Source organism: Talpa europaea (assembly GCF_964194135.1).
Source record: "Talpa europaea genome assembly, chromosome: 7".
NCBI lineage: Eukaryota > Metazoa > Chordata > Mammalia > Eulipotyphla > Talpidae > Talpa > Talpa europaea.
Window position 1 is genome coordinate 47,636,605 of NC_140074.1, and position 20,215 is coordinate 47,656,819.

Below are 20,215 nucleotides of genomic sequence, written 5' to 3' on the forward strand. Positions count from 1 at the left end.
CCACCGCTGGGGCAGACCGGGCGTGCAGGGGAGCTCGTTCCCGCATCGCCATTTTGCAGCAGGACCTTTCTTGCTGGAGACTGTGTGAACCAGCAGAAGGCTCACCGAGGAGACAGAGGTAAGCTGGGAGGCTTGCCCATGCTGGGCGCCTTCTAGCCTGCAGTTCCAGCCCAGAGGGGAGCAGCACCCACCGCTGGGGCAGACCGGGCGTGCAGGGGAGCGCGTCGCCGGCACCGGCATTTTGCAGCAGGGACCCTTCTTGCTGGAGACTGTGTGAACCCAGCAGAAGGCTCACCGAGGAGACAGAGGTTAAGCTGGGAGGCTTGCCCACACCGGGCACCTTCTAGCCTGCAGTTCCAGCCCAGAGGGGAGCAGCACCCACCGCTGGGGCAGACCGGGCGTGCAGGGGAGCGCGTCCCCGGCACTGGCATTTTGCATCAGGGACCCTTCTTGCTGGAGACTGTGTGAACCCAGCAGAAGGCTCACCGAGGAGACAGAGCAGGGACCTGTCTTTGCTGGAGACTTGTGAACCCAGCAGAAGTTCCCCAGAGGAGCCAGTGGTGAGCTGGGAAGGTCGCCCAAGATGCCGGCCAGTACCAGCAACACAGTGTCACAAGGAATACGGCAAATTAGAAAACAGGCAGTAGGGAGTAGAAAAACAACATGCAACCCAGCAACTCCTCAGCAAAATAGCACACCACAAAAAGAAAACCATCTACCAGATTGCAACGACAGTAACTTGGAAGAACTTCTGAGCCTTCCAGATAGAGAATTTAAAATTGCTGTGATTAAAAAACTGACAGAAGTCATAAAGGAAAACAATGATAAGGGGAAAATAATTAATGACCAGAAGAATGAAATTGAGTCCCTAAAGAGGGAAGTAAAAGAAATGCAGGAGATCAAAGAATTAATGGAGACGCTAAAGAACTCTGGGAAAAGCAGTGAAAGCAGAATAGATGAAATGGAAGAACGAATAAGTACTCTTGAAGACACAGAAATAAAAAGAACAAAAACAGAAAAGGAAGGAGAAGTACGAAGGAAAAAGACCGAAGAAAGACTTCGGGAACTATCTGACTCCATGAGGAAAGGAAATATAAGAGTTATAGGAATCCCAGAAGGAGAGGAGAGAGATGTAGGAACAGAGAAAATATTCATGGATATAATTGAAGAGAACTTCCCAAACGCTAAGAAGGATCTGAAAATTGATATACAAGAAGCAAGAAGAACACCAAACTTCCATGACAAAAGGAAAAATACAGCAAGACACATAATAGTAAAGCTCCCAAGAATCCAAGACAAAGAAAAAATAATGAAACTAACAAGAGGGAAGAAACAGATAACATTCAAAGGGAAACCGATCAGACTGACATCAGACTTCTCTGAAGAAACACTACGGGCAAGGAGAGAGTGGAGGGACATAGTCAACAGACTCCAAGAAAACAGATGCCAACCAAGAATACTCTATCCCGCAAAGCTCTCCTTCCTCTTTGAAGAAAGAATATGGACCTTCCCAGACAAACAGAAACTCCGGAATTTCATTGCGACTAAACCCCCACTCCAAAAAATACTACAAGGAGTCCTAAAGCCAGAACCTCAGAGGGACGAATAACAACAAAAGAAGGCCAAAGAAAGTTATTAAAAGAATAAATAAATAAAATCAAAGGAAAGACAAACACAATGGCAAATACAGATGCTAACATATCAATACTAACTCTAAATGTAAATGGACTAAACTCTCCAATAAAAAGACACAGAGTTGCAGGCTGGATTAAGAAACAAAACCCAACCTTTTGCTGTCTCCAGGAAACACATTTAGCTGCAAAAGATAAAAATAGACTCAAAGTTAAAGGATGGAAAACAATTCTACAAGCAAATGGACCAAAAAAGAAGGCAGGAACAGCTATACTCATATCAGATAAAACAGATTTCAAACTTAAAAAGATAAAAAGAGACCCCAGTGGTCATTACATTATGATCAAGGGGATAATACTTCAAGAAGAAATAACACTCATTAACATATATTCACCAAACGAAGGAGCACCAAAATATATCAGACAACTATTGGCATCTCTGAAAACAGACATCAGAGAAAACACATACGTAGTGGGAGACTTCAACACACCACTATCAACAATGGATAGATCAACAAGACAAAAAATAAATAAAGACACTAAAGCTCTAAATAAGGATCTAGAGTGCTTAGGCTTAACAGACATATATAGAACACTAAACCCAAAAAAATCTGAGTATACATTTTTCTCAAGCGCACACGGATCATTCTCTAGGATCGATCATATACTGGGGCACAAGACAAACATCAACAGATACACCAAGATTGAAATCATACCAACCATCTTTTCTGACCATGAAGGCATCAAACTAGAAATAAACCATAAAGAGAAGGCAAGGTATTCTCCTACCTCGTGGAGATTGAAACCCACACTACTGGAAGTCCACTGGACTAAAGAGGAGATAAAAGAAGAAATTAAAAAATTCTTTGAATTGAATGACAAGGAGGACACAAATTTCCTAAATGTATGGGATGCAGCAAAAGCAGTAATAAGAGGAAAATATATAGCAATAGATGCTCACATCAAGAAACAAGAAAGAACTCAAAGAAACAACCTAATCTCGAAACTCAAAGATCTAGAAAAAGAACAACAAAAAAGCCCCAAAACCAGTAGAAGAAAAGAAATAATAAAAACCAAAGCAGAAATAAATGAAATCGAAACTAAAAAAACAATCCAAAAGATCAATGAAACCAAGAGCTGGTTCTTCGAAAAAATAAATAAAATAGATAAACCCCTTGCCAGGCTCACAAGGGCAAAAAGGGAGAAAGCACAAATAAATAGGATAATAAATGAAAGAGGAGAAATCACAACGGACACAGCAGAAATCAAAAGAATTATTAATAACTACTATGAACAGTTATATGGAAACAAGTTTAACAATCTAGAGGAGATGGACAAATTCTTACAACTCTACAATCACCCAAAGCTAGATAAAGAAGAAATAGAACACCTAAACAGACCAATTACAATTAGCGAAATTGAAATGGTAATCAAAAACCTCCCCAAAAACAAAAGCCCAGGACCTGATGGATTTACAAATGAATTCTACCAAACATTCAGAGACCAATTGGTACCTATCCTTCACAAACTCTTCCAAAAAATTGAGAAGGAAGGTATAATACCTAACACGTTCTATGAAGCCAACATTACACTAATACCAAAACCGAACAAGGACAACACAAAAAAAGAAAACTATAGGCCAATCTCCCTAATGAACACTGATGCAAAAATCCTCAATAAAATTTTAGCTATCAGAATCCAACAGTGTATCCATAAGGTAATTCACCACGACCAAGTAGGATTCATTCCAGGGACACAAGGATGGTTTAACATCCGAAAATCAATCAACGTTATCCAACACATCAACAAAAAGAAATATAAAAACCATATGATAATATCAATAGATGCTGAGAAAGCTTTCGACAAAGTGCAACACCCATTCATGATAAAAGCCCTTGAAATTCTTGGGATACAAGGAACGTACCTCAACATCATAAAGGCCATATATGACAAGCCAACAGCCAGTATCATTCTCAATGGTGAAAAGCTGAAAGCAATTCCATTAAGATCTGGAACAAGACAAGGATGTCCACTTTCACCACTGCTTTTCAATATAATACTGGAAGTCCTAGCCAGAGCAATAAGACAAGAGAAAGACATCCAAGGAATACAAATAGGAAAAGAAGAAGTCAAAATATCACTCTTTGCAGATGATATGATAATATACATAGAGAACCCCAAAAACTCCACAGAAAAACTAATTCAACTCATCAATCAGTTCAGTAAAGTGGCAGGATACAAAATCAACACGCAAAAGTCAGTAGCCTTCCTATATACAAACAATAAATCTGAAGAAGAAGAAATCAAAAAAACCATCCCTTTTATTATTGAAACAAAAAAAATCAAATATTTGGGAATAAATCTAACAAAAGAGGTAAAGGACTTATACAAAGAAAACTATAAAACACTGTTAAAAGAAATAGAAGAAGACACAAAGAAATGGAAAGACATCCCCTGCTCATGGATTGGGAGAATGAACATTATTAAAATGGCCATCCTACCAAAAGCAATATACAGATTCAATGCTATTCCAATCAAAATTTCAATGTTATTCTTCAAAGAAATAGAACAATTATTGATGAAATTCATATGGAATCACAAAAAACCCCGAATAGCCAAAGCTCTCCTGAAAAAAAAAGAAGGGAATGGAGGCATCACACTCCCAGACTTCAAACTCTACTACAAAGCCATAATCATCAAAACTGCATGGTATTGGAACAAGAACAGACATACAGACCAATGGAATCGAATAGAAAATCCAGAAATAAACCCACAGATTTATGGTCAACTAATCTTTGACAAAGGAGCAAAGACTATGCATTGGAGCAAAGAAAGTTTGTTCAATAAATGGTGCTGGGAAAACTGGGTCGCTACATGCAAAAGAATGAAGCTTGACCACTACCTCACACCATATACAAAAATCAACTCAAAATGGATTAAAGAACTAGACATAAGACCTGAAACCATAAAATACATAGAAGGAAATATAGGCGAAACACTACGTGATTTGCATATCAAAGACATCTTTACAGACACATCACCCAAAGCAGTGATAGTGAAGGCAAAGATCAACAGTTGGGACTACATCAAATTAAAGAGCTTCTGCACAGCAAAAGAGACAATAACAAAAACAAAGAGAAACCCCACCAACTGGGAGAACATTTTTGCACACAACACTAATGATAAAGGACTGATCACAAAAATCTGCAAAGAGCTGATGAGACTCAACAACAACAAAGAAAATAATCCAGTCAAAAAATGGACAGAGGAACTAAAAAGAAACTTCTCTGAAGAGGAAATGCGAATGGCCAACAGGCATATGAAAAAATGTTCAACATCACTTGCAATCAGGGAAATGCAAATCAAAACTACCATGAGATACCATCTTACACCAGTGAGAATGGCACATATTAAAAAAACTAGCAACAACAAATGTTGGCGAGGTTGTGGAGAAAAAGGAACTCTCCTGCACTGTTGGTGGGAGTGCAAACTGGTCCAACCACTATGGAGAGCTGTGTGGAGATTTCTGGACCTACTAAACATAGAGCTTCCACAGGATCCAGCAATTCCACTCCTAGGTATTTACCCAAAGAACACAGAAACATCAATTCCAAAGAACACCTGCACCCCTATGTTTATAGCAGCACTGTTTACAATAGCTAAGCTTTGGAAACAGCCCAAATGCCCAAAAATAGATGACTGGATCAAGAAGATGTGGTACATATATACCATGGAATATTACTCAGCATTCAAAAAAGATAAACACATGCAATTTGCAGCAACATGGATGACGCTGGAAGGGATCATGCTCAGTGAAATAAGCCAAAAAGAAAAAGAAAAATACCGGATGGTCTCACTCATAGCAGGGATCTAGAAAACTTAAATAAGGGACCAGGAAAATGAATAACTATAAGAAAGTGAAAATCAAAATCAACAAAAACTATGAACCAGAGACACTTTTTGGGGGGTGGGGGGCGGGAGGGGAGGGATTGGGGTCAGAATGGGGGGATTGCAATTGTATGGGGAATATAAAAATAAAATTTATTAATTAAAAAAAAAAAAAAAAAAAAAAAAAAGAGACTAGCAAATAATACTCTAAGAAATACTTTAGAACTGTGCTTGTTATGCCTAGTAAGAAAACATTGGAGTAAGGTGTTAACAGTGTGTTCACAATTATGATTTTATGTTACTTCAAATCCTGTAAACAGAACTAAACTTTGTAAAAACTGAAATGTAGGGCCTCCCCGGTGGCGCAGCGGTTGAGCGCTGGGTTGTGAAGCTGCCCGCGGCCTCTGCGGCGCTGGTTCAATCCCCGGCTGCTCCCCGGCCACTGGAGGAGGGTCCCACATGGCGCGCAGACCTCTCCTGCCACCCGCTGCTCCCCTCAGCAGTGTACTTCGGTCCTTCTGCCTGCTCTGCTCCCGGCTCTGGCTCTAGTGAATTCTCTCACCCTCCCGTGCTTCTGACTATACCCAGTGCTTGTATAAACAAAAACAAACAAACAAACAAATAAATAAATAAAACATGCCTCAAAAAACTGAAATGTAGTATAATGAAATACAGAGCTCTGTGAAATCACAGGTTATTTGATACAGGTTTGTATTGATGTTTCTTGGAGTTTCATGAAAAGTGTTACAGTGACTAGGTGATCTACAAACAATTCTGAAAATATTGCCTTGCAGACAACTTTAGAAACCATTTTTCTGAAATCATGCAAGTCACAATAAATGAATTCTCAGTTTATGTTAAAATTCCAATGCAATTTTTTTTCACTTTTCAGATTAAACCATGCCTTAGAAGAAAATTAGAAAATCTCTACCACCCAAGAACCCACACCTACACCTACATACACACTCACAAGCTCTTTTTAAAACACCAAGCCATATTTATGAAGCCATGCACATTTTTTACCATATAATATTTAACAATCCCATTAATGGAAACTATTTTGAAGGCTTAATAAATGCCTCAATCTTGTCAAGTAAACCAACCAACAGCTGTCTAATATTTAATTCAAAACCATTATGACAAATATCCCAAAAAGATACTAGTTCTGAGAACTTAAATTTTTAAAAATCAAAAGCAACAGTAAATAACAGAGATGAAGGTGAGTGGCAACTGAGTCAATCAAAACCTTCAAAGCAGTCCAGTCAGCTTCTTCCTTTCCTCCAATTTGACTCACTTCTGGAGACCACAAAAGTTGAACAAAGCAAAGAATCAGGTCTACATACCTTAAACTGGTTCCGTGAGGCAGGAGCTATACTTCTAGTTTAACCACTACACAAGATGACTTATTCGAATCTTTGCTAAAGGAACAGATTTCCTAATAAACACTATTTGGAAGAATATTTCAAGTCCTCTGGCAAAACTCTTCACCTGACATATACAAGGTATAGGGTTGAGCAGGGACACTAGGTCAGTGTGAAAAGACAATTACCCTCTTGAAAGTGAACCAGACTTTAGAACCTGCCTAGTCTAACTCTGTTTTTACAGAGAGGAAAACCTCAGTCCAAGTAACCTGTTAGTGACTCAGTCACAACTGAAGTCCCTAAGTTAGGCATCTCGAACAGCTGTACGCCAAGAGAAATTCACAAATACCAGCAGCTCCCAAGGGGATGTTCCACCTCTCCTCTGTCTAGAGAGGCAAGAGGAGGGTGAGTTGTGGGAGACAACTCTCACCTGACTCAGTCTCCCTTGCCTCACCCTAATCCTGACACTGTCAGAGCCTATCTTAATATAGTATTTGCTATTTTGTCCCTTCTTAGCGTCTTCTGGCATTAATTTTGAATTTTAAAAATGTTCTTTATCTTGAGGGCTGTTTTTGGACATTCCCTTAAATTCTGTGCCCAAAGCAAATGCCTCACGGACCTCACCCTAGTCCAGGCCCTGGAGAGAAACACGTAACTAGCTCTACTGAAGAGGTCAGGCAGGACGGGTGAAGTAACAAGGAATTTACCCTACAAAGGATCATCCTGCCCCCTTGAATCTGAACAGTAAACACACAGGGAGTTTATCTCTTTTAACTTACACTTGCACAGCACAGGCCTGGCTAATGGCACTGAAGTTGGGGACCACTCCAATCTTTGATGACAGCTACCCTCTTTGTATTACAAGGTTAGTAACACCTGGTGCAGCTTAACTCTAAGTGCCTATACTCCAGCTAGTCATTTTCCAATCTGATAGTTGGACTTAGAAAACAATTCTCAAAGTGAGAAACTGCAGACAGAAAACATACCTGACTTAAAAAACAGGAAGGTAAAACGTGCATACAAACAGTAACAGAGTCAGATCTAAGGAACTGACCCACAGGTGAATCCCTAACAGTTCTATCTAAATACTTTAAAAATACTATTGGAGAACTTCTATTTTAATTTAAACTTTAAAGCACACATCAAGGGCCTCCCCAGTGGCACCGGGGTTAAAGTCTCAGCACTATCAAGCTATTGCCAGCCACTGCTATGGTCTGAGTTCAATCCCTGGCCAGGGAGCTGACCCACAGGGCACAGCAGAACTCTCCTGTATTTCAGTAGATCTGCCTGTTCTGCTCCCCACTGTGTCCCTGGTGAATCCTCTCACCCCCCCCCAACACACCTCTGGCCTGCACCCCAGTTCTTGTATGCATAAATAAAAATAAATCTTAAAAAAAAAAAAATAAGCACACATTACAACTGTGCAAGCAGTTTCCCACAACAAGACTGTGTGGAGCCTGGGAATGTTAAGCACTTCTCAGGTTTTACTCTTGTTCTCTCCTTCCCAGCCCAGGACCAGAGCTGCAGAATGCATTGCTTTTCTTCCAAAGCTTGTTCTGTCATTTATTTTTCAAATTCTTCACTCCAAGTGCTTATTCTACCTGCTTTTCAGAAGAACACAGGCAGAGAGAAAAGTGAATAATCAAGCTCAATGCATCTCTGCCCTTCAACCTCTAGACCTGACAACAGTTTTCTTTGATTCTTATATATATTTTAACCTACCAACAGTACTGCTCAACTAAAACTTTCTCCCTACTCATGGCCTCCACAGACCGGTCAGTATGCTGATTTTCCTAACTCTTATTAGCTACCAGCCCCAACGTGTCTTGTATAATGTGAAGTTGGCCCATTACAGCTCTCTTGGAGGAAAGTTTCCCCATCACTGTATTTTTTCAGAGCAGGAGAGACATAAAGACAGTGCTGTAAGAAGACTTGGGTCACTACATAGAGGCCCAAGGGTGATTCAATGCCTGCCTTCATCATCTCAATGGTAGCAGGCTGGGCACAAGGACGGAGCACTGAACTGGGGACCTGGGGGACCCAAATTTGAGCTTCAACAAATGGTTGGCCTTGACAAGTCCCAGACTCTGAACGTGTACCCACAGCTGCTGGCAAAGCAAAACACCTACCCAATCCATTTCACAGGGTGAGGCAAATCACCTTTGAAAACTGTTAAATGCTGTACAAATTCAAGCCACGAATGACAATGTATGATCTGGCTTCATCAGTGCTGAAAAGACACACAAGTGGGCTAAATAAGGCCTTTGCGTGCATTTACAGTGCATCTTTGTCCCCAAAATTAAGAAACGAGGTAATACCAAGCCATAAGACAGGAGAAAAAAATTGTATAAAGAGCACACTGCCAAACAAACTAGGCACAGCCCTTTCACAACTAAGACTCACAATAACCTGCTATTTTTTAATACATCCTAACACTTTCGGGGTATCAAAATTGTCATAAGTTTTTTATGAGAAGCCTCCACCTCTCATGTACAGAGATATCTAGAGTTTACCATGTATGGGGAGAAAGATGGGCAGACAGAAATCTAAGAAAGACTCAAAGGAAAAAAAAAGTCTTAATGCTACAATTAAAGATAGAAGTATCCATTACATTCCCTATTCCTAATCCATTACATTACTATACGGACTTTTTAGTAACCAAGCACAAATGGAAACAGGGAAAGCAGGGAGAGGCTTATCAGGAAGCTTTGACACAACATAAACATGGACTGTGGGCACCAAACCAAGAAAGGAAACCACAATTATACCATTCTTGATTTGGATGCACTTCCAGACAGAGAAGTCAGTGGTGAGATTTGACAGTGAAATCTCTAAAACCCATTCCTTCAACAAACCCGCTGAAAGGTGGAAAAGGAGAGCGGTCACCACACTGGAGACAAATCTTAATATTACAGCTCTCTCTGAGGAAAGTTTCCCCATCACTGCATTTTTTCAGTAACAAAGATGTTGTCAGAAATGACAATTTTTTTTGTGTCCCCTGATGATGCCTTCCTAGCATTTGGTTATAAGCCATAAAGAAGGACTAATTTCAGCCTGTCAGGAGTCTTGCTAATGCCCAGTTTCCCCCTAGAGAGAATTCCTGTCAAATCTAATGAGAGCTCCGAAGGCCCTCTCTACAATATAATGAGCACTTAGGCCACGCCGGTGATCAGGCGGCAAAAAGCATCAATTTGAGCCTGGCTACACCCTGGGGGCCAGACGTCACCAGTTTTAATAAGAATTATGATTACTAGCTGCACCAAATGCCTCCTCAGAACTTATTATTAATGTGTGACATTCAAAAGGATGTTTTTCAAATGTAAGGCCACTTTCTCCTGAATTATAGCACTGCTTTGCACACCACTCTAGTTAAGGGTCTGTCAGCATTTACAATATAAACTAAATTTCAGGGAGCTTAAATACCCTACAATAAAGAACATGACATCTCTCGGCTTTTCACCTTTCTCGTATTATTGAGCCAATTATACACAGCATTTTATTAATGCATACAGATCCACAGATGGACACTGTATACCCACAAATGCTGATGGAGCAGAGAAATTCATTAAAAGACTATTTTCCCACCATGAGGTCTCCTGACCTTCTTTGCCCCTTCTTCCTCCTTCCTGTGCAATAAAGAACAAACAGATCACTCTGCCACATTACCTAAAGGATCCCAGAAGAATGACACACCTCCTCTAGCTCCCCAGTAAATCCAACACCAGCATACAACAAAACACAAGAGGCATTCCCTTGTAAAAGATTAGGTGAAGTTACTAAATCCTCGGTGTTATGAGGCAAAGAAAAAACTCAAGTCTCCTCTTACTCTTCCAGATCATTTGATAGCAAAAAATGTGTCATGAGAGTGAGTATTAAAAAAAGTGGCAGATTAGAACTTGTAGATCAAGTTAACTTGCATAATTCATTGAAATGACCAAGGTCTTCTAGTTTGATGACTAATAAGTTGCAATTGCCTCAATCAGGCACTCGCCATTTAAACACACAAAAACAAAGACACAAACCGAGCTAGAATACCAACTTTGGGAATCCAAATTTAAAAAAAAAAAAATCAGCATTTCTAAAGGCCCAATTATATTAATGAAAGGCGTTGAACTTAACTATCCTTCCAAATACATATCTAAGAACAGATCTAATGTACACGATGACAACTTAACATTATGAAATCTATGATGAATTAAAAATCAAAGAGTGAAGAGTTACAAAAGCAGAATTCAACTCTGAAACACACTTGCTTATTGAAAAGTCTTTGAATATACGGAAGATCTGAAGGCTGAACTAATCAATTTCTCCACTGTGCCCCAGCCGGTCAGCCATGCTCTTTAATTTAATGAAACAAGAGTTTGAGATGAAATAGCACATATACATCAAGTAAGAATTGTATTGTTGCACTTTGAAATGTGTCCAACTGTGCAACTTCATCTGATGATAATTTTTTAAGAGGCAATCGATTTCTAAAAGACTTATTGTACCAGCGTCTTGATGAAAAAGTGAATGTCAGCATATCTCCAGAATACTTACACCCTGCCATTAATGCTTTCTTTGGCAGACAATGACTACTCAATCGAGGGTCCTCTGGGCTGAGCAATCATTTAGCTTTTCTTCTCTTATGAGGTCCTTAGTGCCTTGTTCCAGCTCAATACTCTTTTTATACACCATTATAGTAGCCATAAGTGTGAATTTTATGGGAACTTGCAAACTCATAGTCATAGCGAGAGCTTTTCCAGTCACTAATTCATGCTTTTAAAACCACGAGGACTGAAGCAACTCCCAACATATGCTGGCCATAAAAGGATTTTTTTTTTTTACTTCCAAGCCTGTATCAACTGAAATTTTTTCCAAAAAGATGTTTGCTAATAAGCTACTAATCCTGAGTGTGGCTTTATGTCGTCCCAAGGCACAAAGAAAACTCCAGTCATATACCTTGCTTAACCTTATTAAAGAAACTCCTCCATATCCTCCTTTCTCCCACAGTTCCACGCTTCTTTCCAAACCAGCACAAAAGCACGCTATTCTGAACTACAGAACTCTACAGGATCCCCAGATCTTTCAAGTGGAGAATAAATCTATCCAAGAGGAAAAGTCAACTCAGGGTGTCAATTCCTCTCTGCCTATCAAATGGCTAGTTGGCATTTCCAAAGTACCTCTCCTCTAGTTATTTAAACAACCCCTGCTGCAGAACATTGCCACCAATTCCCAGGAAGGGAAATCAATGCAGAAAAATGGCATACCAATCCCCCCCACTCTTAAGGACAAAGTCAGCATCATAAAATCAGGACTGGCTTCTCATTTCACCTTGAGATTTAACTGAAGCTTACCTGTTTATGCATTTCTATATTTAATCCATACGACATTTCATAATACTGTAAAATAAAAAAAGCAAGCATTTCATTAACTCATCTTGTGTAATGCTAAATACACATATCTGCTAATATATGAAAAGGAAAAAAGTCTCAACTTTGATACCTACCATCACATAGTGCCTCTGCATTTCTGTCTTTTCACTTGCCAGTTTCTCACATTCCAATTTAAGGCTACAAAAACAAAACAGGCAACTTAATGTAAACATTATGTCACTTGTTTTAACATCTGCCTCACATATTTGCACTTCAAGAAAAAACACACCCATTTGGAAAAGCCACATACTATCTAGATAAGCACCCAAAAGCTCTGTCCTTGCATTTTGTAGGGAAAAGGAAAAACAGTACCAAGTATCCATTCAGCTACTATTCTTTTCCTTCTTGATGTCGACGCGCTCAGATGCCATGAAGGAAAAATGTGCGGACACCTCGGACCTACCAAAAGACTGATTTCTCTTCGGGGTCATCTGTTCACTGCCACTTCCCTGCAGCCAAGTTTGTTTTTCTGAACTCCACGAAAATCTGGCCCTTGCACAATCTTCAGTCTCAGGCATAGGCTGTGCCACCTTTGCCAACTCAAACAGTCTCTATTTTTGAAAAATGTACCTATAAAGTTACTTCTACAATTGTTGGTCCCTTTTAAAAACTCTGGTTTTTAAACCCCTGCCAAAATATGTCAAGTAGCTACTGCAATAAAGTGGATTGAAATCCTCTCTGCTTGGTAAACATGGTGTGGGTAGGTATGCCTCAAGCCCTAGCGATTTTTATCTTCAAGTAGACAAAAGGTCAATAATCCGAAAGCCTCTGACAAAATAGGGAAATTCACACCCAAACATCTGTGTGCTTTTTCTTAAGCACGTCAAAAAGAAAAACTACCATATTACAGTTATTTCTTAGCTCTAGTCACCTAAGACTTCAAGGGAACAACTACAATTTCTGGAAAGTCCACTACGGACAGGTGCCTGACAAATACTTTTCACATATAAATCTTTGGAAGTAGGTCTCATCAGATGAAGAAACTAAAGCTGAGATAAATGAGACGTAATCCCTGTCCTATCCAAACTCTCCCAGAATGACACCAAAGCTCTACCATATGCACTATCCACCTCCCCCTGATCACCACCAAAGATGAGCACAGCTAAAAAGCATCTAGCCTTCCTTAATGGACTTTGTCTCTAACAACCCAAGTCTAGAATGGCAAAGAGCTATTTCAACACTGGCTTTGCCCCCCAGAAACCCTCCTCCAGGGCTGGGGCATCGATGGACCTAAGGTTTCAACTCAGCCTGTTGCAAAATAATAAAAGTGCAAATATTGACAGTTCTCATGCATCAACCAAACACGCGAAAAGAGACTCCCTGGAACAACAGCAAACGGGCAAAAGGGAAACAATGGGAGGAGGAGGAGACAAGGGAAGAGGCAGCCCGCGAAGAGCCAGGAAAGGGGGTACGGTGAATGACAGGTCTTAACTATGACTCCACACGCCACCGCCTGGACGCTACTACTAAGTACAGCCGCCACCACCGGGCTGGGTGACAAGGGGCACGAGGCTGCCGGGGCCACCGACCACCGGCCCGGCCTGACTGGTCACGCACCTGTGATACTGCGCCTGCAAGAACTGGAATTCCTCTTTAATCCGGTCCAGGGACTCCGGGATAGTGAACTTGAAGGGTTGGCCTGCAGCCTGGTGCGGCGTCTGGGGGCGACCAGCGAGAAGGACCGGGATGCGGGCGGATGCAGAAGGCCGTAAAAGCGAGTACGAAGAAGTGGGTGGGGCATAAGCAAAAAGCAAAAGTTAGAAGAGGTGCAGAACCCAGCAGCCAACTCCAGTTTGCACTTCACTCTGGGAAGGGGAAAAGTGAACCCTCCCCGGCCCCCAGCTTCCAAGGAGGTTCAAAACCTCTTCTTGCCTCCAGGTCGGGTCGCAGCAGCAAGTGCGCTCGGGTCACCCAGCTGGAGCAGTGGGGACTCCCCAGTAACCCGGGAGGACCACGCCAGACTAGTGTCTCCGTCGTCACCCCCCTCCCCCACAGGGGTGAAGGTAACCCCGGGACCACGAAGGGACACAACTCCCTAACTCTCCCAGTTCCCAGAGTCGCCGGGGCCGCCGCCGGGCGCGCCGGAATAGGGGTCGCATTGACATGTAAATAGGCAGACGAGAAACAAAGGGGGGGGGGAGCCCAGCCAGCCTCAGGGAAGGGGGAGGATGTGGCTGCGGGAGAGAAACCCCAACCTCCCCAGGCGCCCCCGTCCGTCCAGTCTAGACGTCAAACAGGAGGCGGCCAGGAGACAAGGGGAAAATTGAGAGTTCCAGCCCACTCCCCACGGAGCGGAGGAGGGGCAGGGGGCAGGGACCTCCCCCGCCCAGCATCCTTGGAGGCGAGGGTTCGCCCAAGCGCAGACGCACCCGTCTCCCTAGGGCCGGGAAGAGCGCCTCCCCCCCTCACCACCACCCCGCACCCCCCAGCCCCCCGGCCCCCCAGCCGCGCCTCACCGGGTGCCGACTCTGCGGGAACATCGCTCTGGTGGCGGCCGCAGCTCTCCTCCCGGGGAACTCAATTCTCCGCTCAATTTCCAACTTTAATCCCGCCGAGGAAAATTAAGCCGGGAAGCCAAGCAAAAGACGGGAGCACCGGGGGCGCGCGGGCCACGCACGCAGGCGCGCCGGGCGAGGCGCACCGGCGCCTGGGCGCCGGGCGGCTCCTGGTCCCGCCGGTGCGGGCGCGGCGCTCAGGGCCACATTACGGGCACCCCGGGCCCGGCTGCACCCAGAAACTGCGCGGCGTGGCCGGCGCCCAGACACGGGGCGCGGGGGCGGCCCTCCTCCCCGAGGGTCTCGGCCTCCCGGGCGGCGAGGTGCGGGCGCGGTGACTCCGGCCGCCGCGCACCCCTCGGCGGTCCGCGTGCGCGGCACCCGTCCAGGGCCAGCAAATCCAGGCGGGCTGCTTCCCTCGCTCTTCTCCCGGGCCGCCTCCTCGCCGGGTTGTCCCCGCGTCGCCCCGGGCGGGCGAGGGGCAGGTGGCGCGGCGGCCCCAGCGAAGCAAGCGCGCGACGTTCGGGGTGGACCCCGCCACGGGTCGGGGCCGAGCCTTCCTCCGTCGGCAACTCGCGGGCGCCGGGTCCCGGCCTCGCCGAGAGCTCAGCGCCCGGCGCTCCGCAGGCTCAATCCAGACGCGAGCGCGGGGGTCGCCGCGGCGAGGAAAGTCCGGAGGGCGCGCCGGGAGGCGGCTGGGCACGCCCCGGGCGCTCGGTGTTCTCCGCGCTGGCACCAGCCCTCCGGGCCGGCCGCGACTACTCCGCGGAGGGCAGACCCCGCGCCGCTCGCCGCTCCGCGAGCCCGGGGCGCATCCGGGGACGAGCCCGCGCGCCCTCGCCCCGCGCTGCCGGCCGCGCGGCGCCGGACCCTGCTGGTGCGCTCGCCCTCCTCGCCCGCGTCGCCCGCCGCGCACAGGGCGCTCCGGCCCGCGGCAAAGTTCTGTCACGACCCGGGGGGCGACATCCGCGCGGCGCTGGGGAGAAGGCGTCCGCTCCGCCGCCCGCCCGCCCGCCGCCGCCGCGGGCCAACTCCGCGGGCGAGTCCCGAGGCGCCGCCGCGGGCCGGCGGGGGTCCGGGCTGGGGGCGCGGGTCCCGCCCGGCCGCGGGTGGGGGTGGAGCAGCCGGCAGCCCGGAGGACAGGGACGCTGGGTGCCCGCCGCTGCCGCCGCTGCTCCTCCAGCCGCCGCCGCCCGCGCCTCTCGCGCCGGTTACATTAACACGCGGTTTCACACTCCGGAGCTCACCAGCGCCGGCCCCGCCCAGCCCCGCGCGGGCGGAGGGCGCGAGTGCGGAACCGGCGGGGGACGTGGGCCCGGCGGGCGGGCGGGGCCGGCCGGGGGTGGCGGCGGCCAATCGCGAGCGCCGCAGCCAACGTGGGGCGCTGACGCGGCGCCTCCTCGGCGCCTATGGCCGCGCGCGACGGGACGGGTCGTCCCGCCCCTCCCCCCGCCCCGCCCCTCCCACCTCTCCCGCTGCCGTCTCCGCCGTCTCCCCCGTCTCCCCTCCCTCCCCCCTTCCCCCTCCTCCGCCGGCCGCGTCCTCCCGGGCTCGGGGAGGAACCGTTCCAGGAGGAGCCGCGGGACGCCGAAACCAGCCAATGGGCAGCGGCGAGACGCGGAGATTGGCACGGAGGCTGGGAAGGTCGGTGGGAAGGAGAGCCGCGGGGCCGGGCTGTCAATCAAAGTAACGTGGGGCCGGCGCGGGGGCGCGCGCGCGCGCGGGGCTGCGGGGGCGCGCGCCAGCGGGAGGAACCGGCGGGCGTGCAGCCGCGCGAGCGAGGGGCTCGAGTTTGCAAAAATCCCGGCCACTTGTTCACTTGTCCCTTTCATGAAAACCCTCAAATCTCCATGAAAGTAACTCCTAGACTAACGGCGTAGTTTCTTACGGGGATGAGAAGGGGGGGCATTTTGGTCGTGGGGAGCCCAGCGCGTCTTTCGTTGCGGTCCCTGGTTGGAGGCGCCTCTTGAAAGTGAGGTTACATTCAAAATTTTCTCGCAGGTTTGTTTTTCTTGGAGCTGCCTTTTCGCAGCTGCAGGAGGAGCGCACTGTGCACTTGGTGGGGAATGCACACATGAGACGGTTTGCCTGGTGCAGGTAACAGCATCCCAAGACTTGTAATACCTGGTCCCCACCTTTGCACCCAAGGGGGTAGGTTTTGGGGTTTGCTAGTCAATTGCAAACCACTTTGCAAGAAGGGCGGCCCGCCTACGTTTGGCGGGAAGGCTGCCCAAGGAGCTGCCAGGGTGAGGTACGCGTGTCCCACTCGGGGAGGCGATGCTTTGCCCCCACCACGAAATATCGGGTGCGTGTCTTCAAGTCCCGACTTGGGTGTATTAGGGGGTCGGGGGCTGGCTGAGAGCTGTAGGGTCCTCTGAGCAACAGGATCGCGAGTCGATTCCAATTCCTGGAAACAAAGGGAGACAATGGGATAAACCAGCGTTGAGACCTGAAAAACCGGCCCTGCCCACCCCACCCCCACGGCTCGAGGGGTCCTCCGGGGCCGAGCTGGGTGGGAAGCCCTGGGTGAGAGACGTGGCCGAGTTCTTTAGAGTTGAAAATTGACTTAAAAGGGATTTTGACATTTTTAAGTAAACGGAGTATGCTGTGTAAGCCTCTAGATTTTTTGCAGTTTTTCTAAATACACCACATTAGCAGAAAACCTTCAATATCACCGCATTGATACTTTTTGTTTAAAAAATAAATAAATAAAGCAGTTCAGTTAAGCTATTTCCAGATGACTGGGGAGTGAATAATCTGTTTTAGCCAAAGGGTAAAGGAATGCATTCACCAGTGATTCCTGAGAAAGACGTATCTTTGACAAGCATTCATATGCTGGAACCTACTTAACAAGTTTTTGGTATTAATAACCCCCATGTTTCCATTATTTTACTTTCAAGAGACTTACAGTAAAGCATTTATTGAAACAAATGCATTTTATTCGAAGATTTGCTTTTACAGAGATCTTTTTCTTGAAATACGAAGAGAGTCATTTTAGATAATACATTTCACTGTTGGAGTTGTTTTTAAATATGTATGATATTGATTTGTCTATAATTGCATCAATCCCAAATATCAATTATAAATGAAAAATTAAAGGAGCGATTTTAGCCAGTCTGCACAAGGCCATAGTAAATTCTTAAACAAGTTGGCATTACGGCTTTGCAGTGTTCTCATTAAGTGGGGTTGGGGAGAAGGTTGTATTATTCATTTTGCTAACATGGAGAATAAAAAGAGAAGCACTGTGCCTCTTTCCTTGGTTAAATATGATGACAAGAGCAGGCTTGCTCCACTGACAGCGCTTTTTGAAGTCATGATCCATAGACAACTAAGCTTTGTCTTTTGGCAACCTGTGGTGCTCAAACTCTTCATCTAGTGTTGTGCCACTTATTTCAGTCTGTGGTCAGTTCATCCCATAATCAGCTCCAGGACTGTGTAGAAAGTGCCTCAGATGCTATAAAGATGCCTGTGCATGTTGGGTCATCTGGGGCAAATGAGACTTCTCCCTGGCTTACCCAGACTTTATTTTGATTTGCTGGCATTTGCTGGCCATTAAGTTTAAACAGAGAATTAAAATGGTACGTTTTGAGACAGGAGCAAAGGTGTTGCTCTTTCTCTTCTCTCCTCTGAAAACCACTGTCTTTACTCACTGATTTTTTAACTTTTATTGAAGCAACATTGGTGTATAACATTACGGAGCACAGAATTACATTTATAACATCAATACAGCATTATAAGCGACATCAAGCACCTTGTCTTTAAAATTCTTCCAACAAAGCTGTACACAGCAAACAAGTCTACTCACCAGATTTCCCAGTTTGCCATGAGTCAAAATTGAAAATTCTCTTTTTCCTTGTGCTTCCTTACCATTAGAGTTTGAAACATGGGCCTTCTGATTTCCTATAATGTAGTGTCTGGAAGGAAAAAAAAAAAAAAAAGAATGATTTTAAAATTGGAAGACCTTTAATTATGTGCAAAAAAGGTGGCCGGTTTTCTGTGCTCTTTCTCCTATAGCACATCCTTGAGAAGGGGGGCAGGCTGGGCCCTTTTTCAAGGTCATAGTTTCTCTGTGATTGTCATGCTGTAATAATTATACTACACAAAACTCTCATCAAACTGCATTACAAATGATGGTGTTTAAACAATCAAGTAGCTTTAATCTTATGTTTTAAATAAATAATATATGCACAGATTGCCTACAGCCTGTTTAAAAGAAAATAGTCCTCATGAAATCTATAATTTTGGCTTCTATTTAAAGTCTGTTAACCATACTCTTCTTTACCTTTAACATATTCATATGTTGATGATGTTTTTACATGAAATAATATTAAGAACTTTGCTTCCAAAGGAAATTGTCTCTGGAAAAAAGTTCCCTTTTTATCCTCAGCAAAAGAAACGAGAAGATTGCCAGATTGCTTATTTTTTCATTGATGCATATATGGATATATTTCCATTCATACGTTGCTGATTATCAAGTGTTCAACTTACCAACAGCATAATTGCAAAAACTAGTTTTCGTAGATAGTATAGTTATAAAGCACAATAAAGCATGGACACTGGTCATAGAAATTATATGTCTTTTAAGTCTATTACTTTTTCATCTGAAATAAATAATGCCAACTTTTAAAAGAGCACTTTTATCATTTTCACTTTCTTTTAGCTGAGTGTTATTGCTTATACGTTAACTCGTTTTAACGAGAGTTTTCTTAACCCTGCGAATGTCAAGTCCAGAAAGAAATTTTTCCAGCATTGCTTTCCCCCACCCTTTTACAAGAGAAAAAGATGGGGGTGGGGGGTGGGGAGGGGGTGGGAAAACAGAGAAGTTTAAAAAAATCAGTAGCAGATCCATGCAGCAGTAAAACCTCAAATAAAATTCCATCCAAAGAATCTCTTGCGGTTTCACACAATATGGTAAAATTGGAGATTGCAGGAAACCAACTAAATTAAACTGGGAGCATTTGAAGAGAAACGAGTAGATTTTATGAAAATGACACATTGACTGACCAGTATGCTTTTTTATCAACAATTTCTTTGTTAAGATGCAGATCAAAAGAACCTGCATATGTTTTCATTTTGTTCTAACTAGAAAATTACATCCAGATGTTTAATAGGCATTTGGTTGGTTTTTCAGCATTGATTAGATATGTTGGTTCTGTTTGCTTACAAGTGTAGCCGGATCATTAGCTAATGCAAAGAAATGTTTGCTGTGAGTTGCTAATTAGGGTTTTTGGAAACCCTCCATGCTCAAGAACAATTTGTACGGTGGCCAGAAGAACTTGTGGGACTTGGAGAAGTTGTTTTCCCTTCTCTGTCAGGGTGGGAAGCAGCAGACAGCTCTAGTTCCCTAATCTCCCTTTGCCTAGGGGGATTGCGATGCTCTCCCCGAGGATTAGAGTGCAAATAAATTAGGAAGAGACCACACAGGC

The 20,215-nt window shown here is 44.9% G+C and overlaps 1 protein-coding gene across 5 annotated transcripts in view; it reads right to left on the reverse strand.

Annotated features, from left to right (window-relative positions):
• LOC311174047 (transducin-like enhancer protein 1) overlaps positions 1-14,774 on the reverse strand; it is a gene marked incomplete at its 5' end in the record, with an annotated part of 91,481 nt that extends 76,707 nt beyond the window's left edge. For all 5 annotated transcript variants that reach the window (XM_084238151.1, XM_084238150.1, XM_084238149.1 and 2 more), the window contains 4 exons: positions 12,217-12,261; positions 12,369-12,432; positions 13,852-13,952; positions 14,751-14,774. In XM_084238151.1, the coding sequence (XP_084094277.1) occupies positions 12,217-12,261; positions 12,369-12,432; positions 13,852-13,952; positions 14,751-14,774 (234 nt within the window). The remainder of the gene's footprint in view (positions 1-12,216; positions 12,262-12,368; positions 12,433-13,851; positions 13,953-14,750) is intronic.
• Between the last annotated feature and the right edge of the window lie 5,441 nt (positions 14,775-20,215).